The 25,903-nt window shown below is 44.9% G+C and overlaps 1 protein-coding gene across 1 annotated transcript in view; it reads left to right on the top strand.

Moving 5' to 3' along the window:
• The window catches only part of SEZ6 (seizure related 6 homolog), an 823,732-nt gene that overhangs the window by 777,161 nt on the left and 20,668 nt on the right, over nt 1–25,903 (top strand). The window contains exons 13-14 of the mRNA XM_069226215.1: nt 10,306–10,500; nt 14,639–14,677. Coding sequence (XP_069082316.1) covers nt 10,306–10,500; nt 14,639–14,677 — 234 coding nt within the window. The remainder of the gene's footprint in view (nt 1–10,305; nt 10,501–14,638; nt 14,678–25,903) is intronic.

Genomic DNA, 25,903 nt, shown 5'->3' with positions numbered 1-25,903 from the left:
TAAACCAAATCCGTTTGTCATGCGCCCTGAATGTTTGGAAAATAGTATTATATAGGGAGTACCTTCTTGCGTGCTAAACCATGTACAAATAAGTATTTTGTTCTGTACACATGATGAACTGAATTGCTGGAAGATGCTCTCAAATTTGAGGTTTACAGATTAGTATTTACAATGATTTCCCGTGCATCACACAATTGGAGCAAATAAGAAAGCCATGATTTGAGCCCCAGTTTCTTGATCATATCAGTTACCACTATCGCTCTCCTCCCCTTCAAACACTACAGCATTGTATTTAATTATTTCAGGACTTATGTTATTACACTTTACTGTAATAAAACCACAAGTTAGATCGTTCTAAAAAAAAGTATAAAGCAAGTAAGAATATATACTATAATGTCAATGCTTTCCCTGACTTCACATAGATGTCGATTTCAGTATAAGCTGAACATACCAGCAAAGGCAACTGCAAATAAAATAGAAATCTCTTGGCTGCACAGTTTGCTCACATGTTAAACACCTTCAATGAGAGACATGCCACCTGGATGAGCAGACTTTAATGTATGCATTATTTTTCAAACCCATAACGTTTAAGCAGGATAGCACTTACCCTGTGCAGCAACAGATTCCCAATGTAAAGGGGTCCACAGTAAAAGATCATTCGATCCTGCAACTAGATACTAGCAATATGAGGCTAGCGTTTGTAAAAAAAAAAAAAACACAAAAGTTATCCTTCCGTTTTTATTCTGTCTGGGTATTTTCTTCATATGTAATGCCTGCTGTCAGCTTTGCACAAAGAGCTCTTCTGCTGGTCAGCAGGATCCTTTTGTTATGCGTGCTTCTGGAGGCCCATGCGCGGAGAATAAGTATGTCTTGAGCGGGCGCCCTAGCGCGCATCTTAGAGGGAACATTGGATGTCAGTGCCCTTTTTTCCGTGCCTTCGACGGTTACGTTTTCTGTACCTCTCCAGGTGTTACACTGTATTGAGGGAGCTTCATCAAGTTTTCTTTGTGCTACAATGTCTCCGCTGAAAAAGTCTGGCTTTAAGCCTTGTAGGGAGTGTGGAGGTCATATGTTAGTCACTGACCCACATGGAAATTGCCTCTGGTGCCCGAGTTCTGAGTTCTCTGAGGAGAAGTTCAAAATATTGACCCCTAGCTCAGGTGCTCCTGGCGCTGGGCAAGGAAGACTGGATAGATTCTATTGACTTTCAGGATGGATATTTTCACATCCCCATTCTGCAGTCGCACAGGAAGTATCTCCGGTTCACCGAAGGGTCGTAGAAGTACCAGTTTGTGGTCCTTCCTTTTGGTCTTAATTCCACCCCTCGAGTCTTCATGAAGGTGATGGCAGTGGTTGCAGTGCATCTCAGAAGGAAGGGAATATATCGGTATTTCCTTACTTAAATGACTGGCTGCTCAAAGCCAAGCCTCCAGAGTTAGTGCTGCACCATTTGCAGGTGACAACCCAGTTGTTGTTCAACCTGGGCTTTTTGTTAAAAGTGCCCAAATCTCACCTGGAGCCCTCCCAGTGCCTCCTGTTCATAGGGGCAGTACTGGACACAACATTAAATCATGCCCTTCCCCCTCCTCAGAGGATTTGGGACATTCAGGCTATGATTTCAATGTTTCAGAATGGGGCGGTTGTTCCAGTCCGAAAGGTCCTACGCCTGCTCAGTCTGTACGCTTCCTGTATTCCTTTGGTCACTCGCACACGTTGGCACATGAGGGCTCTCCAGTGCTGCCTCCACAAGCAGTGGTTTCAACACAACGGAGATCTCAAGGAGTCTATATCAATCTCCAGAGACAGTGCAGCGGATCTTCGATGGTGAAGTGTGGTGAACGAGGGAGGCGTTTTGTCTTCCATCTCTGGTCACCACAGTCATAACGGATGCTTCCAATCTAAGGTGGGGAGCGCATCTGGGGCATCCGGAGATGAAAGGTCTTTGGTCTCCAGTGGAGTGATGGTGTTTCACATCAATCTGTTAGAGTTATGGGCAATCCGTCTGACTCTCAAGGCCTTCCTTCATTCCGTTTGTGGTCAGTCGGTTCAAGTCTTGACAGACAACACTACTGCGACGTGATACGTCAACAAACAGGGAGGTGTAGGGTTGCATCTTCTCTGCAGAGAGGCTCTATCACTCAGGTCCTGGGCTCTGGACCATCGAATTTGCATAGGAGCAAACCATTTGCCCGGAGTTCTCAACTTACATGCGGACAGTCTCAGCTGACACTTTTCAACCGATTACAAGTGGCGACTCTATCCGGAGGTGGTTCTTCACGTCTTCCAGATGTGGGGACGCCTTCGATAGACCTGTTTGCCACTCATGAGAATGCACACTGCCCATCATTCTGCAGGATCCAGTATCTGATGCAGGGAGCATTGGGGGACGCCTTTCAGTTGAGCTGGGGCAACCGGCTACTTTACCTGTTTCCTTCCATAACCCTCATCCCTCGGGTTCTGAGGAAGATTTGCCAAGACCGGGCCCAAATTATATTAATAGCTCCAGATTGGCCAAGAAGGGTGTGGTACCTCTCGCTGTGCCCTCTGCTTCGTCTCCCTCAGAGGGCAGACTTCGTTTTGCAGTCACAGGGGCAGGTTCTACACCCCCACCTCCAGAACCTGCACCTACATGCCTGGAGATTGAACGGGGCAATCTGAATTCTTGTTCTCTCCCCCCAGAAGTGGTGGATGTTATATTATCGGCCAGGCAAAAACTGCTTATGCTGCTAGATGGACCAGGTTTGTTAAATGGTGCGAGGAGAGGCACGTTGATCCTTTAAAGGCCCATTTGTCCTATGTTTTACAGTTTGCTTTCTCCTTGGCATAACAAGGTTGCACAGTTACGACAGTGAAGGGCAAAATGTCTGCACTGTCAGCATTTATTTGTTTACCTGACCAACCTTCTTTATTTAAGTCCCCTATAGTTCTAAGGTATCTTAATTTTTTACTAATAAGTTTCCTCCCACTCCATTTATAATGCCTCAGTGGGACTTGAATTTAGTTTTAACGTGCCTGATGGGTACACCATTTGAACCATTGCATAGTTGCTCGTTGAGGCTCCTTATGTTTAAAATTGCTTTACTCATAGCGATCATGCCGGGTAGGCATGTTAGTGAGTTGCAAGCTCTAAGTGTAAAACTCCTGTTTACCACGTACTGTGCTAACAAGGTGGTTTTGAGAACCAGGGTGGCTTTCCTGCCGAAGGTGGTGACGCCTCTTCATTTAGGGCAGTCTATCACCCTTCCGACCTTTTACTCTCCTCCCAATACCTCTAAGGAGGAGGAAAGTCTACACCGTCTGGATCCAAAGACAGCACTGAGCTTCTGTGTGGACAGGACGAGAGAGTTCAGGACGATTGATCAGCTTTTAGTTGGCTATGTGGGTAAGATGAATGGCAAAACCGTCCACAAAAGAACGCTATAAACATGGGTCATTCTTTGCATTAAAATATGTTCTACAATGGCATAGAAGGATCCTCCCGAGGGCATGAGAGCTCATTCTACCAGAGCTAAGTCTGCTACTTCTGCATTGGCTAGAGGTGTACCTATTGTGTATATTTGCTAAGCAGCAACTTGGGCTTCCCTCCACTCTTTTGGAAAGCATTACTGCTTGGACTCAGAAGTGAGGAGGGACAGTCATTTTGCCCATTCAGTGCTGCAGGATTTCTTGGTATAGCCAGACAGGAACCCACCTCTGAGTGCGGGTCTGTTTTGGGATTCTATTCAAAAGGTGAGGAATCCACACAGTGCCTAATTTGTAAATGAAAACGTGCCGGTGCTCAAAGCCATCCTCTTAAACACGCGGCTGCTGCAATTAAATGTGGGAATACGGAATACTGAGGCAGTCCTGAACTGAGGTAATCCTGAAGCCCTATCGGGCCTCTTCAATCAATTTAAAGACACCCCCTGCCCCTTCTGCTCACTTTTGCAGCTTTCTGCTTTCTCTTATTGTTACGCTTTTTCATTTTTCTCTTACTCTGTCTTTTCCATATGTGTCTTTTGCTTGTAGCAAATGCTTGGGGCAGAAGAATAAGCACTGGCCCTCCAAAATAAGTGCGGTGGTCAGCACCAGAAACAACAAGCACAAATTAAGCACTGAATCCACAGGAAGCTGTATCCATTAAAAGAACAAGTTACTTATCTTCGGTAACGCTTTTTCTGGTGGATAAAGTATCTACCTGTGGATTCCTCACAGTCCCATCTGCCTCCCCGTTGCCTGTCTGGTTATGCCAAGAAAGATATTATTTCTAAATATGTATTTTTGGCAAATTGTATGTACAGAATGTATATTTATATATAGAGGTATATATATAAATTGGGTGAAACTGACATCAGCACACCAGCGAGGACTTCTTATGGCTCAGATGACGTCAGACGGAGTCACGTGCGGAGCTGTTCCATTATGACATCCTCGTCGACATGGAGAGCTAGAAAGAAAAGGTGCATTGGGAGTATTCAAATGGTGAGGAATCCACAGGTAGATACTGTATCTACCAGAAAAAGCATTACCGAAGGTAAGTAACTTTCTCCGAATGGTAGCAGATCACATCTGACAGATTGGTTCTAAACATAATCAAATCGGGTTATCACATTGAGTTTCAATCTCCCCCTGTTCCATCAGGGACTGGCCAGACACCAATTCCCAGGAATCCAAAAAAAAACAGGCCATTTTTAAGATGAGACCAATCTGTCCTGTTTCAACAGACGAGAGGGGTTTACGTGTCTACTCATTAGTTTTCCTGGTGAAGAAAGCAACCAGTGTTTACCGATTGGTGATAGGGCTAAAGAATCTTAACCAATTAATTCCAAACATCAAATTCAAAATGGATAGTTTCCAGAGAATCTCTCCTTTGATCTCATCTCAAAGTTTCATGATAATACTAGACCTTATGGATGCTTATCTACCTATTCAAATAGCACGGAAAGACTGGAAGTTCGTAAAGTTCGCAGAGTGGGGTCAAAATTGGGAATTTATGGTTCTCCCATTCGGGATCAAGTCTACTCCCAGAGTCTTTACAAAGATATTGGATCTAGTAATTGCACATCTTCACTTGCTGGGAATTCCATTCTTCCAATACCTCAATGACTGGTTGCTTCATGCTCCTCTCATCTCAGAGATGCTCAGGGTAATGAGGACCACAATGGCAGTGGCCACCAGGCTGGGTCTTCTCAACATTTCAAAGTTTCAGTTTACTCAGATAAAGGAGATTACGTTCATCAAAGCCATCTTCACAACAGACTTAGACAGTATCCTCTTTCCAGTGGACAGCATCAGGCATCTGCAGAACTTGATTCTTCTCTCATGCACAGAGGTTCCAGCCAGGCTGTGCATGGAGATCCAGGGGCACATGGCAGCTTATGTCTTCACTGGTCCTTGGGATCAACTTCATCTACACCCCTCCTTTAGCATCTGCACACTTTTTACTCTCCAAAGGTCTACTCATAGGACCTTCCTGTACCCTTGTTCCCTTTGGTCAAACTATATTTGATGTGGTGGTTAAACACAACAAATCTTTGAAAAGCTTAGGGGTGTATCCTCAGCATCCATTAGTGCTCACCACCAATGTCAGTGCAATGGGCTTGGGAGCAACTATTCTGGACCAATCAGATCAGCTGAGGTGGCGCTGAGATTTAAGGGCCTCATTTTTCAGACTAATGTGTTAGTAAGATCAGACAACACGGTCTCCATAGCATACATAAACCACCAGGGATGCACCAAGTCCTTGACTCAAGTAGCCACATATATGGGTATTTGAGCAGAGGTTATCCTGCTAATGGTATCAGTGGTCCACATCAGGGGGAAGGAGAGTTTCCAGGTGGACCTTCTTTAATGAACCTCACCATATCCCAGAGGAACTTCAAACAGAATTGTAAGAGTTTTTGGGGTTCTATTCTTAGATCTCTTTGCATCCAAGGCCAAAGCAGTCATTACACGCTACTGCTCTAGGTTTCTAAAGAACAAAGCCTGGGGATTGGATGCTGGGCTGCTGAACCAGCTCCAAAGACTTTTGTATGCTTTCTCACCTTTTCCTCTAGTACTGAGAACTTTGTCAGAGATCCGTCAAGAGAAGGTGGGTGTGATCCTGATAGTTCCATACTGGCTAAAGACTCTAGCAATGTGTCCTCCTTGACTGCTTCTTCTGGAACCTTCCCCTTTTAAGCCAGCATTCCTCCTCGAGATCTGTTTCTGTCGGTTTGGAGTTTGAAAGGATGACCTTAATAAGTAAGGATCTTCCTTTTATTCTGCTTGAGACAGTCCAGCAGTCAAAGAGATCTTCTACTTTAATATCCTTTGCTATGCTTTAGGAAAATGTTAACAAGTAGTGTTCATTGCATGATGTCTTAGCTCTGTCCTGTCCCTTTCCCACATCATTACAATTCTTTGTGGACAGGTTTCACTTAAATCTTTCTCTTCCCACTATTAAATCACAGTGGTTTACTATTAGGACCTTTCGAGAGTTTTCCAAAAGTTAGAGGGTGATCGATATTCTAACCAGCAGGGCTTTTAAAAGTTTTTCTATATTGAGGCTTTCCCTAAAATCTTAATCTCCTTCTTGGGATCTCCAGCGTCCTCCTTTTGAGCCTTTGGAAGAGGTAAACCTGAAATTTCACTCTTACACAGTGATTATTTTGGTTGCTATCACCTCTGCTCGTAAAATCAGAGAACTGTTGACTCTTCTTTGTCATTCCCCCTTCTTAAGGTTTTATGGAGATGGGGTGATTTTGATACCATGCCCTTATTTTCCATCCATGGTTAATTCTGCCTTTCACAGGTCAAAGGAGGCAATTCGTCCTTCATGTTTTCCTTCTCCTTCTACTCAGAAAGAATTTTCTGCACACCCGGGATATTAAGAGAGCTCTTTCTATTTATCTCAACAGGTCAACAGGTTGTAACCTTTCTGGAAGTCAGACCACCGGTTTGTGACTTTCATTTAAGCAGGACGAGTAAGGAAAGTGACAAAGACAACTCTGAGAAGATGGCCGAAGGCCACTATTTTGTAGTATGATTAAGGGTCTTCTGAGGGTGGATAAGTTCATGGAAAATCCACTAGAGGCATGGCTAACTCTTGGGCTGAGTTCAAGGGGGCTTTTTAAAGAGATTTTTAGGGTCCCTACATGTTCCTCAGGTTCGACTTTTGTCAGACATTACAGATCTAGCAATGTGCTTGACTGGTTTCAATTTTGGTGCACTGATAATCAAGTCAGTTTTTAAAAATAATTTATTTCCAGTTTTTCATGTTGGTGTGCATTAAAGATCATGGCATATGCATACTAGTGATACTGTGTTGTTTTTGGATCAAAGGCATGTGATTGAGTATACCTCAAGGTATAATGGCTGGGACAAGGCTACAGGTAATGCCCCAATTACTTACCAGTAATCTTCATTATTCTTAGTCATACCTGTGTTTGTCACAGTCATTGCAAAGTCCATGTCTTTGGTTAGTCTTATATATTTCAGGAAGATTCTGGTAAGGCTACCATTATATAGCATTCAGGTTGGTGGGTAGTGCTTACCAAGAATTTTCCTGTGTTTTTTCTGTTCAGAGGTGGGTCACATCAAGGTGTAATGACTGTGATGAGGACGAGTATGACTAAGAGTAAGGATTACCGGTAAGTAATTGGACAATATTTTGGTTATTCGTTGCTACATGTTGATGTCAACGCTTCAAATGGCCATTGGTGCAGATGTAATAAATATTAGTAGAAGTTGCATTAAAGGCCATTGTTGTCGAGGAAACTCAAACAAACCTACAACTACCTAGATTGATTACTTAAGGATGATACATCTTTCCCCCACTTAGATTTGTTGATGAAAGGATGAACTTGTATTCAGCACTGAACTACAAGGATGGCATTCTTCCCTGTATCCCTCCACTATCAAGTTTTGGAAATCATAGACCAGAAGCACTGCTTCACACATGGGAAACTAAACTTGCCTGCCACTTGCAGACAATCTTTCACCCATTGTTTTGCGCACCATTGCGACTAAGCATGGTCTGTACAATATAAATAGCACCACATAGGTAAACACCACCACACACACTACTAATCTTGGCCAAGGAAATGGAAAAACTCAAGAGGGCCACCTACAAACTTTCCTAGGCCAGCACAATAGCCTTTCACACAGGCAATCAGGCATTTGTCCAGGCTTAGGACAGAAGCTTTTCTAAAACAAGACCATACAATGGATTGGCAAAGAAAAGGAGGTTTTTTTTTAATTCTCCTTGAACTTTCTGCAGCCTTTGACACTGAAAAATACTAAATCCTACTAGATCAGCTCGGCCGATTGTAAGCTGTCTCAAATTCACCCTATCCCGAAGCTGCTTACAAATATTTTGTTTATTGCTTTGAGCCTGTGAAAACTGGTCCTTTTTTCTCAGTCTGGACTTCTCTTACTTGCAGAGACTATCAAGGTTCTACTCCGATACCAGTTTTATCCACCACATGCTTTGTTCCTTGCCACATTATGATGGAAAAGTTTAATGCTGCCTAGTATCTTAAGCTGACAGTATGCAAACATTTATGGCCTGGAAGTAGCATGGCCATCAGCTTAATGAGTAACTCGGTTCACATATTTCATCCAATAATCATATGGCCTATTCTTCAGCACATCTCTCAATTCCAACCTTCCTATTTACAGACTGCTGCTGGCACAGTGTGCTACAGTCATCCATGATTTCAGGTTAAAGGGATGTAACAGTATGTCCGAGGTTAGTTAATCACTTAATCAGCCCCCTAAAAAACGGAATTTCATTTGAACTTTGCTATTTAACCTTCAAATGCTCACATACCAAGCTCCATAATGTCTAGAGAGTCTCACAAATCAAGAGTCAGGGAGAAGTGTTAGAGACAGATGATGGAAGAGGCATCAGGGAGATCAATTAGAGAAGGAAGAGTGGAGAATGTGAGAGAGAAGAGTGGAATGGGAAATACTAGTTACTGATGTGTATACCTGACAATAGAAGAACATTAATAAACTGAAAACAAAAGGTGGAGCAAAGGAAAAAAGATTGTGACAAATGCAATATTTTGAATTAGGGGTGATGTGCACATGAAAAACCTATGTAGGTGTCCCCAGGCCTCAATGGGTGAAAGGTGCACTCTTGGCCCTTCCAGATGGTATCCTTAGTATGTCGGGTTGTGATTGGTGCATTGATGGCCCTTGTGGAGCATGTCCTTGGTGTGTCTGGTGGTGGTTGTGGTGTTACATAGATGATTCCTGATTTCTCAGAAGGTGATATGTTCCCTACCTCCCTTATAAGTGTCTCCAAGCTTCAGAATATAATATGCGCATTGATGTCCATCGCAGGAGGTGTCACTGGTGTGTCGGATTGTGGTAGATGTGGTCAGGTGCTGTAGGAAGGATGTGCCTTGTGTGGTATGCGCATGAAAGATCCGCGTAGAAGGTGTCACCCAGGTCTCGGAAGGTAATAAATGCATTGATGGCCTTTTTAGAAGGTGCCTCTGGTATGTTGAGTGGTGATGCATGCATCAACAGCAATTGTTTACTGTGTCCTTGGTGTTTTCAATTGTGTATCAGTGATCTTTGTAGAAGGTGTGTTTGGTGTTGGATGGTGCTAGGTCCCTTGATGTGTTTGTAGAATGTGTTCCTGGTGTGTCAGGTGGTGGTTCTTGGCTTGATGGATCTTTTATAAGGCGTCCTTATAAAAGATCCATTGTGTCAGTGGTGGTAGGTTCCTTGATGGTCCTTGCAGAAGGTGTGCCCTGTGTGTTGGGTCTTGGTAGTGGTATTCAGCATCTATGTAGATACCCCATATACCTTAGAGCAGGGGTCTTTAAACTGGGGGGCATCCCCCTAGAGGGGGGACCTCAAGTTATCTCAGGGGTGGGGGCCAGACTCTGGCCAAAAGAAGCATAATACAGATAACAGTGCTTTGCTTTAAGCAGAAACATGTGATGTCATCTTTAAAAAGGTAACAGTACTTAACTGCAATGTTTAAATATGTCTAGACATATTTAAACATTGTCATCTTAATAAAATAATTGTGAAAAATTCTGAGGGGGTGATGATTTTTATTTTTCAACTGGGAGGCACGACATTAAAAAGTTTGAAAACCACTGTCTTAGAGGGTGATGAGGGTATTCAGGGCTCTTGTACTGGGTACCTAGTGTCCAAGGTATTGGCAATTTATTGATAGCTCTTGGAATTGGATTGAAATGGGGATACAAGTCTGTGATATTGCCATGTGTATCGTCCACAGTGCAGTGCAATAGTGTAACACGGAGTAGAATTTTGATAATGATGCCATCATTTTTGGCTTTTTCCTTCTGCCCCCATTTGCAGCGGAGATGCACGAGCCATGCCACCACCCAGGCCTGCCTCAGAATGGAATCATCACCCCAGAGAAGCGATTGTACCAGCCCGGGGAGTCAGTGCAGTTCTCCTGTCTTGCAGGCTTTGCCCTCAGCGGGCAAAGTGGCATTAAATGTGTGCCCGGCCACCCCTCCCAGTGGAGCACCTCTCCGCCAGGCTGTAAAGGTGATTGCTGCTGAGTGCTTGTGCTTTCAAAAATGCCCGTAGTTGTTTGTTTATATGTAAGCTTTTCTGTTTGTTGTTTGTATAACTCTATGAATGTTTGTTACACTATTTTGATTGTATTATATTTAGTACTTGTTGCTGACATGTTATGTTCAGTTATCTTGTGTGTGACTTTAAGTAGTTCTGTTGAATTAAGTTCAGTTGTGAATATTACGCTTTGCATGCTACGTTGAGATATGTTATGTTTAGTTATATTATGTTCCGTTAAGTCATATTTTGTGTGTCATGCTGAGCTGAGTCACATTACATTGAGATATGCTATGCTGAGTTTAGTTCAGTTATGCAGTTATGCATATTATGCTTTGCGGAGTTATTTTATGTTATGTTGGGTTAAATTCAGTTGTCATGTTGTTTGTGTTGTGCAGTGTATACGGAATGTTGAGTTATTTTGTTGTATTGAGTTGGACCGTGTTGTACATGCTGCGTTTAGTTCAGTTATTCAGTTATGTTATGCTCAATTATGTTGTGCTCTATAAACATTACATTGGGCTATGACATTATGAGCTGTTCTGTATTGTCCTGTACAGTGTAATGATCATTTATGAATTACTAAAATCTAAATGGGACATCCCAGCACTCTGTCAGTAGTAAGTAAGCCTGGGCGAAATTTAAATTATGCTGGTGTAATTCAGGTAATTTCATGTTACGCTTGTTAGGTGAATTTCCTGAACTTCTTTGCTGCTAAATTATACTGCAGGAGTGCAGGAACAACCTTAACAGCCAGAACACGAGTGGCTATTTCTGTCACGGTTCCGGGCGGGTCTAGTCAGGACCCTGGTTGGGGAACCCCTTGAGGTCACACAGTATCTCCCAAGGAGGTAGTGTACCAAAGCAGAAGGGTAGCTAAAGACATACATGGAAAGGACGGCTATGGTAAGGCAGAGAAAACAGGAAAGTGAATGCAGAGCAACCTTAGTGTGAACAAACAAGGAACAGATCAGTAATGGACAAACACGCTGGGGTTATCACTAAGGTGGTACACAGTGTAGGGCCCAGAACTTCCCACAGCAACAGGGAATGTCAGGGCCTCTGTGCAGGTTACTCTTACAGATAGTCACCCCGCAAGCCCCATAGAGAGGAGGCAGCAGAAGTGATTCTGTCTCTGGAACCTTCGGGCACAAACAAGGATTGTACTTGCATACACAAGACTAGCCCTTGTGGGTCCACCTGGAAACACAGTGGCAATTCCTGGAAAACAGCAATAGCACAATGTCACTGTTAGGCACTAAAGGCTACATACAACACTAGACAAAGGATGGGGGCTGGAATTGCCTCCTAGAAACCAGGAGCCAACCCCAGTACAAAGTAAAACACTTATACACAGGTGAGGACTGGTAGTACACTTACCAGACACAATAACCCAAGAGGAAACAGAAACAGAAGGAGGAAAAGGCAGTAACAGGCAACAAGCTCAGGCTGAAGTAAAGGCAGGAACAGGACTAGGTAACAGACAGCAGGCTCTGGCTGGAACAAGCAAGAACAGGACTGTGAAACAGAGAGCAGGCTCTGACTGGAACAAGCAAGAACAGAACTGGGAAAGAGAGAGCAGGCTCTGACTGGAAAAAGCAGGAACAGGACTGGGAAACAGAGAGCAGGCTCTGACTTGAACAAGCAAGAACAGGACTGGAATACTGGGAGCTGGAACAAGCAGGAACAGGACTAGGAAACAGAGAGCAGGTTCCGGCTGAAACAAGGCAGGAACATGACTGGAAAACAGGGAGCAGGCTCTGGCTGAAACAAAAACAAGGCTGAGAAATAGAGTGCAGGTTCAGGCTGAAGCAGAACAGGACTGGAACACAATCCAACAAGGGTTCTGGTACCCAAAGGAATCGAACTCCAATGCACGACAAGGAGCTTCAGGGAATGGCAGCTTATAATCAGTTCCAAGCAGCAGCAAGCCCAGGGGGGAGTCACATGGCTGGGCTGCACAATAGAAGTCACAGGTGCGTGCAGCTTCAGTCCCTCACAAGTCTTGGAGAAGAGAATCCAGTATAAAGGAACAACTGGACTTTTCCCACAGGAAGCAATGGACAGAAGATTACAGGTCTTACCAACTACCAGGCAGTGCATTATGGGACCTGAAGTCCATGGGAGCAAACGTAGTTCTTCTATAGCATGCCATATCAAAAAGGGAAGCAAACAGGAGTCAGAAAAAGGACTGGGCGAGTGTTAATGATGATTCCCAGGCTACAGATAGTCCGTTTACAGCACCCCCTAGAGATGGGACGGCAGAGTTGTAACAATTTCTCGCAGCTACTGTGTTTTAGTGTTTTTTTTTTGTAGTGCGAAATGCGTCGTCTTGTCCTTTTCAGATGCTAGGATGCATTACACACTAAAATGTACCTCCAGATTCAAGATTGGCATTGTGAATAATTACACGTAATTTTACAGAAAGTTCAATTACACAAAAACAAATTACATGAATTTCTCACACCCCTACTAGGAAGTTTCTATTAAACTGCTGCTGCACTAACATAACATTCCATACCCATCCCACAATATGCCATCTGTCCCCAGACCTCATCTCTGAGGACACTGAAAAGCACACAGTCTGCCACTAGCAGTGAGTAGGTGCCTCAGTTGCCACCCATGTCATGCCAGCTTTTCCATCACAGACCAAAGAATGACCCTTGCGGTGATGGTATGTTTAGGAGATTCTGGTCCATGTAGAGATGGTGTTGTGTGACTTGCTTCGAGCGAGGTTGATCAAGTAATTGATAGCTTCAGCATCATCTACCTGGTGGTGATTTAACATCAGTGGTCTGTTGTATGATACCTGGTTGCATATGGTTTGTATCTCTATTCCTGCATGTTTGAATACGAACACCATGAATGTGATTCTGTGTGTGGTGTATACGTGCAAATATTTCTGTACCATGTTTATTTATGAGCAGGCGCCTCTATCGGCGCATGTTAACAAGAAAGAGATTTTGTCTGTGTGCTTTGTCTATACGCTAAATATTTCTTATTTTTATAAGGGTATATGCGTGATCTGTTTGTACATTTTTTTTCTTAAGTATGCCACAATATTTGTTCATGTTTATAGGTGTCTTATGTCTTTGTTAAGATGTGTCTATGTAATGTATGCTATATTCTGCTTTTAATGTGTATGTGTGCACACAATATTTGTACATGAATTTGTATCTTCTGCTGCGCCATGTTTGAATATGCCAGTTTCTCTGTGCGTACAGGTTTACTTTTGGATGCAGTTTCTCCCTGTGATTGTGTGGGTTGTATGTATGTCTTGCTGTAACTAGGACAGTGCTTAATTTGTAAATAAAAATCTGCTTCCCATATGTGTCTTTTGCACGCAGTAAGGTCCGTATTTATACTTTTTTTGCGCCGCATTTGAGTCATTGTTTGATGCAAAAGCAGCACAAACGTACAAAATACAATTATATTTTGGACGTCTGCGCCACTTTTACGTCACAAAATTACACAAATGCGGCGCTCAAAAAGTATAAATATGGGCCTAAATGCTTAAGGCAGAAAAATAAGTGCCGGCCTCCAATAATAAGTTCCGGTGCCCTGCACCGGAAACCACCTGCTCAAATCAAGCACTGAACTAGGAAGTTCTTCTGGGTGGGTGATGTACCTTTGATGTGACTTCAGGATTCTGTATCAGTGATTGTGTGTATGTGATGCCAGTATCGCGACCCGCATAGTAAGATTCTTCCAATCCCTCTTCAGCTGTACCTAGAGTGTTTACCTGTCCAGAAAAGCTCTCCAGGATTCACTTGGTCCAGTTTGTTTGACTTTGATGAATGTTGCCCTAGTTTTGTCGCATTGGTGTACATGCAAAACTAGCTACAAAGCAATAGAAGCTACAAGAGTAACATCAAATGTATGCTTTACTTCATCTCTGTACTCTATGATGCCCTCTTGGACTGAGGTGGATATGAAACTTGATCATGATTGTGTTTGTATGCTGTCAGGTTCATGTGTTCATATGGTGTGTGTGTGTGTGTGTGTGTGTGTTAGTATCTTTAGTACTGTGAGTGATCATTTTGTCTGTAAAGATGCAGGAGCCAAAGCCTTGCGCTTTGCTAAATATTTCCACGCCATTATTATTTTTCAGCATCCCATGATGTGTTTTACAGCAGCCCCCAAGAAAAGGGTAAGTTCTTCTTCTGTGTGCCCCACCCTCGCACCCTCTACTGTGTCCTGTCTACGTTCCCTGCCATTCTTCTGCAACAGTGAGCGGCATCTCCTCTTAGGACTCACAAGCTGAATGTGTCTAGGCCCTGCTGCACGGGTGCTGTTTTGCCATTAGTGACATCTCAAACATATCTGTGGTCTTGGATTATGGTTTTGGTTCATACTGTTCAAGGACCCGATAGCAGGCTGCAAGTGGTTTGCCATTTCGTTCCTTCTGTCACTTTTAGACGGTAAGACCGTGATATCTCCTGCTGTCCATGATATCCTTTCCTTAAAATCAGAATCGTTTCCTGTACATAAATATGTACATCTGAACCGTCAGACTCACACCTTTTAGTTCTAGCCTTGATTTTGTTCATTCTTGGGAGGTGCAGGAAGTCATATAGGGGGAATAACCTCCCCCTCCCCCACCGCCTATAGTTTCCTCTGCACAATCCACAGTTTGGATGTTTTGTGCGGGGCAGGACTTCTTTCACAGGAAGCAAGAATATATTGTTTAAAACCCTTCCCCATCCCTCAGCTTTTCTTTTTTTTTTTTTTTTTTTTTATCTGTTTATTAAACACAAATTCCACACAACATTACCAGCTGTACATTCTTTTGCGATATATTTGCATACTTGTATAATTTTACACAGCATTGCCACACCAAAAGGTGTAAGAAGAAAGGAGGAAAAAGGGAAATTGAAGGGGAAAACAAGGGTAGCTGGGAGGGGAAACTTTTACAACTAAACCTAATAATGTGTAGGAGTTAAGGGCATAATCGAAGGAGAGTACGGCAACATTTAGCATGCAAGCTATTGTGATAAACAATTACAGCTTAATAAGATTGGCCAACCATTGACGATATCCGTGATTAATATAGAAAACACTTCCAGGCTGTAGAGGGTGTCTGTGGAGTTGACAGTTTCAGGGGCAGGAGCATTTTACCTGTTGTGGTTGTATGTTTCATGCTTGTATGAACGTGTGGGGAGTAGTTGGGCGCAGTTGAGAAATGTCTTTTGAGGAGGAAGAGGGATATTAGCAGTGAGTGTATGTAAAGACAGTCAGAGTGAGTGCCGTGCGGCTAAGGTATTAGCAGTATCAGCACAAGCTGTAATGTTCGTGAGTTGAGACCCGTTCATGGGGGATACATGTCGTCTCTGGCCTCCATTGCCACCACAAATGTATCCCAGACCTCTGGGCCATCTAGGATAAGGCCTCTATGTTGTAGCAGGTGAAGTGTCTGGGCTTCAGCTTGAGATCGGCTATGTAAGTCACGTAGCCATGTCGCGTGAGAGGGAGCGTGTGGAGCTTTCCAATGTATTGCTATCAAGCGTTTATACACTACGAATGCCAGGTCAATGAATCTTTGCGTATGTTTGTCTGCTTTAGTGCGACGTCTTATACCAAGTAGGCAGGAGTCAGGAGTGGGCACTAGGGTGTGAGAGGAGATCTCTGCTGTGACCTCCGTCACTCGTTGCCAGGCCGAGTTTATTGGATGGCAACTCCAAACCATATGGTAGAAGTCAGCTGCTGGTGTAGCGCATCTAGGGCAGCTTGGTGTTGTATTGGGGTAGATTTTTTGAATGCGGGCTGGTGATAGATATGATTGGTGGAGGTAATTAAATTGAGTGTACCGCAGACGAGGATTGCGAGATATTGATTTGATTGTTGCAAGGGCAGTAATCCAAGTCTTCTGTGGTAATGGGGTAGGAAGGACAGCATCCCATCGAGCCTTTGCGTGTGGCAGTGTTGTGCATATTGCTCCGAGCAATGCTTTATATAATATGGTAATAATGCTCTTTGAGCTGCCAATGGTTAATATAGTGGTGAGCAGCGAGGACTCGGAGGTTCCGAGTCTCCTGCGCCCCAAATATCACTGAGCAGCAGCTTTATGGCATTAAATGTTAGGAAGGCCCCTTTCTGTATAATGCCTGCTGCCGCCAGTTCGGTAAAGGTGCGCAACACGGAGCTAGAATATAAGTCGCCCAGTAGGAGCGTGTTCATTTCACGTGTATCATGGTGCATTGACAGGGCTTGAATGCCCGGTAATTGGAGTAGTGGAAACAGAGGCGAGTAGAGGGAAGATGTAGACTTTGTTTGGACATATCTACGCCAGCAAAAACGGGCTACCTCTAGTAATATTAGTCTAGGAGGTGTGTGGGGGGTACTGGTTAGTATCGAGAGTAACAACTTCTGTGGTGCTATATGTGACTGTAACATCCTACTTTCAGCTGACGGAGTGTAGCATAACCATTTAGACAGCCATGATAATTGGGCTGCTGCATAATATCTTTCGAAGTTAGGCATTCCTAATCCGCCCATCTCCAACGGATGTTGTGTAATTGACAGCGCTACTCTGCGTCTGTCTTTACCCCAGAGTAAATCCATTAGTACTGATTGCAGCTTATGAAAAAAGGAACGTGGTAAGCACAACGGAAGTGCTGTAAAATAATATAGAAACCTTGGAAGGATGAGCATTTTGGCTATTGCCACTCGGCCCATTGGAGATAGGGGAAGTGAACTCCAGAAGGGTATCAAGCCACGAACGGACCCAAGGACCCTGTCTATGTTTCCTTCTTTTAGATCCGTGATGGAGTGATAAATCTGCACCCCCAGGTATTTAAAAGGTATGTGTGACCAGGGTAGTTTGTATTGCGGCAATAACATATGGTGTGCTACCGGGGACGGAGAAATCGGGAATACACTTGATTTGGACCAATTGACGTGTAAACCAGAGGCGACAGCGAAGGAGTCCAATAACTGCAAGACCTCAGCCAGATAAGCCGAGTGGTCGCGCAGATATATTAAGGCGTCATCCGCATACATAGATATAATGTGGTGGGTGTTAGCTTCCGGGATACCCCATATGTGTGCGTAACTCCTAAGTTTAATCGCTAGTGGCTCCATAGCAATAGCGAACAGCAATGGAGATAGTGGGCAGCCTTGTCTGGTGCCTCTGCCTATAGGAAATGCTTCAGAGATAATGCGTCCATTTTTAACCCGAGCAGTGGGCCTAGAATAAAGCGTTTTAATCCAGTTAGTGAAGCCGGCACCAAAGCCGAATGCTTTGAGTGTGTGTAGAAGATAGTTCCAGCTGAGTGTGTCGAATGCCTTTTCTATGTCTAGAGATAGGGTCTCCTAATGTTCAGGAAAGTACTTCTGCTAGGAAGGAAGCCTGATTGATCATGGTGTATTAAAGCCGGTAGATAGGGGAGAAGACGGTTTGCAAGTATTTTCCCTAGTAATTTACAGTCTGTATTCAGCAAGGAGAGCGGTCTATATGATTTGACATCTAAAGGGTCACGGCCCATTTTTGGGAGGACGACTATCAGTGCTTCGCGCATTGAGTCCGGCAATTGTAGTTTATTGTGTGCTTCGTTGAATACTTCTGTGAGTGGGTGTAATAAATGGGCAGCGTGAGAGTTGTAATATTCTATCGGCAGGCCGTCAGAGCCGGGTGTTTTATTACGTGCCATTTGTGATAATGCAAGACGCAACTCTTCAATAGTGATGGGACCGTCGAGTGCAGCAATATTATCAAGGATAAGTTGACACTTGGGGACCAGGCTTAGAGTGTTGATAATATGTTGTTCTGGAGGTTGTGGAGGGGACGTATAGAGGGTCCGATAATATGTGGAGAAGGCGTCATTTATGCCTGCCTGGGTATTAACGATCGTATCAGAGTTTAAGCGTATTGCACCAATGGGTGTTGATTGTGGTGATTGTCGAGTCAGCCAAGCATAGTCTGCCAGATCTGTCGCCTTCAGCGTGTTGTCTGGTCATATAGTGTCTGGAATCGTGTTTGCTCAATCTATTATCTAACTCCTTATGAGAGGTCCTAAGCAAGTGCAGTGTTGTTAGTGCAGATTCGCTATTATCATTTGCATTTTCTGCGTTACGAAGCTTTGTTTCTAAGTCTTGTAATTCCTTAATGAGTACCTTTCTGACCCCAACCGTGGCCGAAAGGATCCCTCAGCTTTTCTTGAGAAGAGTTTCTTCAGCTCATGAGCTACCAACTGATGAAACGTGCATTGACCATCTGGCCTTTCTTTTCTGTTCTGTTTCTCGACTCCTCTCTTTTTCGGGGACATACAACAGATCTAAAAGAACAGGTATAACCCTTGTGTGGAAGAAATCATTATTGTATCCCATTCATCCACGTACCTACTACTAGATGTCCTAACATGCTGCTCTTCGAGTGTGGAGCTATGCAACCCATCCAGACCTTTGTGTCATGAAATATTTCCTTGACGCATTTCAGGCCGACGTTCATCTTAGTTGGAGTATGGACTCCTTAGCTGATCTCGCCTGGGCCACTAGCAAAATGTGGAAGAGCCTGTTGATAGATTGTTGCACATCTCGACATTCTGCTTCTTGTTGGAGGCCGGATGACAAGGGCGAACTTACCTGGTGCCACACTGCTGTCCTTCAGAGTGTCTGAGAAGATAATGGAAGACACGAGACAAAGCACCAAGGCAATTGATGAAAAACAGGCAAAGGCTGGTGGTATCATAGAAGAGAAAAAAAGCAAAAAATAATTGCATAAAACCTCTCCAAAATTAATAGTACATGTCAAGCTTGTGAAGATTAGGCTTATTTCAATGTTAATGCCTTGTGGATCTCAAGTCTTTCGAGGTGTGCAGGCATCATGGAAGCCTATTTGTGCGGGTTTGTCTGTGGTGTAGATTATTTTGTGGGTGGAGATACATATATGTTGAACATCAGGGACAAAAGTGTGTAGTCCTGGAGGACACTGGTGACAAGGAGAGGAGGAAGAGGTGTGAAGGAGGGGGTGGAGCCATTCAGGGTGATGTGGATGAGTGATACCCATATGGGATGAGAAGGTTGCAATTGTAGTCGGAGGTTCAAGAGCATGAAAGGCCACTGACGAATATTTGAGGAGCAGGAAGCAGGGATTTTCATTGTCAGTAAAGCATCAACTACCTGTGGTTGCTGTTTCACAATTGTAGAGAGGAACAACCACAATGGTAGGCCTGAAGCACTCGGTGGAAGTAGATGTGCTGTTGCTGATAGATACTAGGGCTTGTTTATGCATTTTCTTTAGAAATGGGAGGCTGTTGATGAGGGAGTTGTTAAAGAACTCATAAGTGTCAAAGCAATGTTCCTTGAGGGGTCAGGTTTTGACTCTTTTTATAGAGAGAAAGGGAAAGGGAAAGTTAGGAAAAAGAGGTGTCTTTGACAAGGATGCGGGAGAGAGTTGTATTCTATGGTAGGTGATTGGCCCAGGCACTGCTGGAATGTCCTTATGTCAGCTCTTGAATGTTGGTTTTAAAACTGGTTTCAGTTGTGCTGGCTGGGTGGTGGAAAAACAACGGTGTTCTGCTGTGTGGCAACTCTACTTACAAATGAACTACAAAAACCATCAGGATCGCCCTGTGTACATGGTGCCTTCTGAGATTCAACATCACTACAGAGAGGTCCCAGAAGAGAGGGTTCTGATAATAGAAGAAAGGAGGCTGCTAATTTGAGTGTGGTTGCTTTGAGGTAGTGGATAGCTGGTCTAAGATTAGGAGTAATGCTTTAAGGAATGTTGCACTATGTGTGATTGTTTTAATCTGAACGTTAGAGACTTCAATTCTCAGGATTCTCACGATAGTAAGGATGTGAGGCGGGCGTTCAGATGCGAGTCCACCAATCCTACTCCCTGAGAAATCTACAGAAACCAGAAAATATGCAACTGGCAGATCATAATTTCCCCTAGGGAAAATTGGGGTACAGAAAGAGGTCGGCACACTTGTCTCCGTTTGGCTTTAAAAGTCTCATACATACGACTCCCTTCGGGTGTCTTCGGACATTTACAGAGGCTTTCATCGTTCATCCTCAGAACAAAGGTGTGATGGTAATGGACACATCAAACAGGACAGCAATGACTTGTTGATTCCATTCCATAGGCTTGTATATGGATAATCAAATATCTTATGAAACCAGAATGTAAAGTATGATAAACATCCACGAACTGGGAACTTTGCATGTGTCAGTATGGTCACCCAATACTCCGCAGAAGGGACTCTTGACTCGTACGAGGTCATACCAGGCATCCCGTTCCCCAACTGACCATTATCAAGGAGCCGCAGAACAGCTCTCTGAGCGAGAAGTGCAACAGCAAGGGCTGAACCACAAGGAACCAAGGTAGGTAAGTTTCAGTAGGACTGCAAAGGAAACGGAAACCAGGACATTTTCAAACACAAAAGCGCACATGACGCCACACGGTGAGGTAAACACTAAACCATAGAAGCACATGAAGTTGCACGGCATCTGTTTCTCCCTGCTGCCTATATCTGAACTGTCCCAGAAGTGTTCTACCCAGTCACTGAGGCCTCTGCTTTTCTGTGCCCTGAAAGGCCCGCCCAGGCCTACCGCACCCAAGTCACCAAAGCATGCTTCAACCCTTCCACCCGACTTGGCTCTTTCTGAGTGGTCGTTTTCTACGACTTGGTTTTACTGAACTGCTTGCATCTCCTTGTTCTTGCATTGATCCTGATATCAATGTTGTCTTATTGTTTTTATTTGTTAATGAAATAGTGATTTGTGTCTCTGTCTGAGGAGGAAAGAGGTTATTGCAGTGTTTGAGAGCATTGAACAGAACTTCTTCCTTTGTTAGTGACTGAAGGCAAGATGGCTCAGGGAGTTAAATGTCTGTCACTTTTATGTGCTGTGACTGTCATGTCAGTTCTGCCTTCCATTCTTCCTCGGTTAGAAAACTGAGTGGTTTAAATCAAGCTACAGTGAAGAGTGTTACAGCAATTAGAAGCAGCAAAAGAGTGGTGAAGGGCAAGATGTAAATACAATTATTTTATTGTACTTGAGAAAGCCATTAAAATAAGAGCCAGGCTTGACTTTAGTCATATTCCATTTGCATGTACGTCAAACTGCATTACATCTCATGAGTCGTAAGATGAATGTGATTTATTCATTGTTTTTTGAGTCTGAAGATGCATCTTTTGTTAGTATTGAGGATTTTGGTGAAACACCGTATGGTGGGTTTATTGTTCAGTTTTTGTCCATGAGGATCGGGTCTAGGGCTGTGGTATATTATCGAGGGTTGTGACGAGTGCGTTGGTGTTTTTTTCTCAGTTTAAAGGAGATCAGGATATGTTTAGGTGTCTCGATGAGCAGGAAGTGTTTCAGTTTAGTGTGGATCTTTGCTGCGGGGGCATGTGAGGAGTTTAATTGAGTGGGGTGGTTTGGGAGGCATTCCCATCAATAATGACTGCTAAGTGGGCAGGGTTGCGATAAGGTCCACAGTGGTACGCCAGAAGTGGATGGGTCCCGCTATGTGTAATGTGAGTTGTAGTGGGGTGATAACATCTAGGGAGGTCTTTCTTGTATTTAGTGACTGGGTCTTCTGCAAGACTGAAGACCCTGAATAGGTTCTGCCGGGCTTGGTGATGGCCTCTGTGGAACTGAATACAATACATTCTGTGATGAAGGGTGCGTTGTTGCCCTGTGAATTATATATCTGGTGAAGAGTGAAGGTCTGAGTAGTTCAGTTATTCCCTGCATTGCAGTGTTCAAAATACTTTAAACGAATGATTAATATATATAAACGGTCTGGGAATTCCCATTTGTTCCTCTTTGAAAGACATAATCAAAGCCGCACTTCAAGCTTTCAATTTTATACAGAGAGGTTTAAAAAAATAATGTTGCTAGTTTCTTAAAAAACAGGACCATAGATGCTTTATTGGTACGAACTAGAATTTTAGTTTGACACGTGGTACACAAAGTTTCTTAGGTTTTAGTTTTAAACAACACCTAGCATTCCATAAACTCTTTAACACTGGCTCCTGTAGTGTTGGGGCCCTAGGCCATCATGCTGGTAAGTAACGTGACGCAGACACAGTGGTACTACTAACTACTACCTGGCCACGGGCACGTGCGCCCGGCCCTTTTTATTGGCAGGATCACCTGACCGGTGACGCCTGTGTTGGGTGGGTGTGGGGTGTAAATGTAAAGCCAGCCCTCAGCCGAGTGGCTGGCAAAACACTAGAACGTGTCCAGCAGGACACTACATTCCTCCAAAACTTTGAGGAACAAAACGAAGTCCAACCTGCAAAAGAAATTACAGTAACAAAAAACCACCACCATCAGTCTCTCGGCCTCGAGAAGGCAGGCCGCAGGATTGCAGTGGACAGGTGCAGCTGGGAGCACACGGATACTTCCGCACGAGTACATGATTTAACCAGGTACAGCCGGGCACGAACACTGTGTGGAAGAAGTCCGGACTCTGACGGTCAGATGGTTGATTAAGTGTCCACTGATGCACTGTGGGTCAGTCCTGTGGGCACTCGTGGCAAGCTGGTGGTGTTTACAGTTCAATTTGTTCGAATTGGGCGTATCATTCGTATTGGGTGGGTCAGTCGAATTGGGTGCGTCATTCGAATTGGGTGCATCAAGAGCGTTGGTGGAGTCCGCTGTGAATACGCTTGTTGAGACATCCTGGCTTCTTGAAGGCCAATCCCTCGAAGTCGGATGACATCTGTGATGGCGTGAAGTCCTCCTCTGAAGCCTTTGTACATCCTGACACTTTGTTGGCAGAGCTGCTTCCAGACCACCTCTCGTTTGTGGATTCTTCACTCTGGAACTTCCTTGAGGCCTTTTCAATGGGTTTGCCACGGGATTGGCATGGACTGTGCTGGGCTGCGTGTGGGCTATCTGCAGGCTGCTGCAAGCTCTCCGACAGGAGCCACGGTGAAGTCATTCGTGCAACCGCAAGAGTGGATGTTTCGTAGTCAGGGCGCTTGTCGACATGGATCAGGTGCAGGCGGGCTCTCAGACGGTCTCAGGGCAATTGTCTCTCACGTTGCCAGGAGGATGTCTAGTTGGCGTCATGTTAATTCACTGAAGACAGTCTTGGTGTGCTGTGACCTGTTAGAGTCTCCATTGCACAGCCTTGCTGTCTCCTTGACTTCATCGGTGGGGCAATGCCAAGTCCTCTCTCGCGCTTGGGAGGTCCCTTGTCTGGGTTGCCACGGGACTGCTTGTGGTCTGCGCAGGGGCTGCTTGTGTGCCACGTCAGGGCAGCTGCAAGACCTCCTAGGAGCCACTGCCTAGTCGCTCGTGCAATCACAGGGGTAGATGGGTCTGGGTCACAACTTGCTCTTGCCACCGAGAGCAGGATAAAAGCAGGGTGAGCAGGTGATCATTGGTTGACTGGTTCTTCAGAGCATCAAAGCAATGGTATAGTACTCCAGTCTGGTTGTTTAACTGCTCCTTTGATGGATACCGTGATGCACATGGCAATGATGGTGCTTGCCATTCGGAGACCTGGACGACAAGTGTTGTTGCTGGAGTGAGGGTGATTGGAGAGACTTCGCCATGCTAGTGCAGTCTTTCTTTTCCTCGTGCAGATGCTGGCAGTGATGCCATCTGCTTTAAGCAGCCGGTGACAGGTGGCTTGGATGGTCATACTTTGACACGTGGGGCAAGTACGCGGTTTGTGCGTGTCGTCTTACACTTGGTACTCCCGCTGAGCTGTCTCCAGTGACGTCACTGCACCACTGTGGCTGTCTTGTTAGTGGGTGCACTCTTTCTTTGTTGCATGAGTCCTCCATCTCTCCACCCTGTTGATCTTCCGCTCTTATTCTTCTGTGGTCGTCAGGTGTTGCAGGGTGACAGGTGATGTCACACAATCTCCTTTCTTCTTTCTTCTTTCTTCACAGAGTGGTGTCGCACCATGCTCTCTTCTCCTTTGTGGAGTGGACCTTTCGAAGGTCCTGTCCTGTCCAAGGACTAGGCGTTTCTCAGTGCTGCTGGGTGGCATCGTGCCACTTGGGGTGCGCGACTCTCCTCTTGCCTGTTGCAAGTCACTGCTGACTCAGTCTTGAGGCAGTGTGGGGGAGGACACTCCTTGTGCAACTCTCTTCTTGCGAGTTTCTTTCTTTTCCACCATTCTGTCTTCTTTTTTCTTTTTCTTTTTTTTTTGTAAAAGTTTTTCTATTTTCTTGCACAGCCTTGTTGAAAGAGGCAGGCAGACAGCACAAAGTTCAGTGGGGGGGCTCCGGGCACTTGAATTCTTCACGGCGCGTGTCAGCACCTCTCTCCTTTCCTTCCACGCATTTTTTTGAAGTTCTTTTCTAGGAGGGGGGGGGGGGCGCAGCCCTGGGCAACTTACAACTTTAGTGCGTGTCTGCACCTCGTATTTCCCTATTTTGGTGCATGTTTGCACCAACGCACCTTCTGTCCACGCAGTAGCTGGGGGGCCGCTCTGGGCATTTTTCTTCGTTTCTGGTGCCTAGTAGCACCGTCGCGGCTCACTCGTTGCGGCCACAGCAGCCGTCCTTTGCGCTGCGCCCATTTTGCCGGCATTCTTGGGGTGGGGGTGGCCCTGGGCATTTCTTTTACGGTGCGCAACAGCACCATTATTTTAAAATAACAGGGGAAGACAGCCCCGGGCATTTTCTTTATTCTTGGTGCACGATCGCACCATTTCCTTAAAGCGCGTCCGCAGCAGCATGGCACACGTTGCGGACCGCGTTATTTTCTTGGGGGTGGGGGCGACCGGCCCCAGTCATGGTTCGGCGCCCTTTTCTTTTTCTTCACGGTGCACGACAGCACCGTAAGCGCATTTCAAGCATGGCCCCAGCAGCCTTCCCACACGCTGCGGGCACGCTTCAATCGACACGGGGGGCATATGTGCGCTTTTAAGCGTGGACTCGCCTGCCTTCCAGCACTCTCTTTTCCCCGTCGTCTGTGCAGCTCGCACTCCTGATGGCAGAAGGTGTCTAAATTTTCACCTCCTTGCCTTTTCTTGCAGCTTGATGCCCTTTTCTGTAGACAGCAGCAGCTGGTGCACGCATGGGGCAGTCTCACTCGTCGCCAATGTAATGTTGGGGCCCTAGGCCCTCATGCTGGTAAGTAACGTGACACAGACACAGTGGTAAGGTACTGCTAACTGGCCACGGGCACATGCGCCCGGCCTTTTTTATTGGCAGGGTCATCTGACTGGTGATGCCTGTGTTGGGTGGGCGTGGGGTGTAAATGTAAGGCCAGCCCTCAGCCGAGTGGCTGGCAAAACACTAGAACGTGTCCAGCAGGACACTACAGCTCCCACTTTTTGCCATTTAAATAGAAGTGATATATTCCTGGGTATAGTAAGTATGTTTCAGCACGGTTGCACTGACTCAACTGCAGCAAACTGTAATACAGGAGTAGTTTTATCATGCCCTGCCCTCTCGAAAGGTAA

Source organism: Pleurodeles waltl, chromosome 3_1 (assembly GCF_031143425.1).
Source record: "Pleurodeles waltl isolate 20211129_DDA chromosome 3_1, aPleWal1.hap1.20221129, whole genome shotgun sequence".
Classification (NCBI taxonomy): Eukaryota; Metazoa; Chordata; class Amphibia; order Caudata; family Salamandridae; genus Pleurodeles; species Pleurodeles waltl.
The sequence above is the reverse complement of the archived record's forward strand: the minus strand, read 5'-3'. Positions and strand labels throughout refer to the sequence as shown.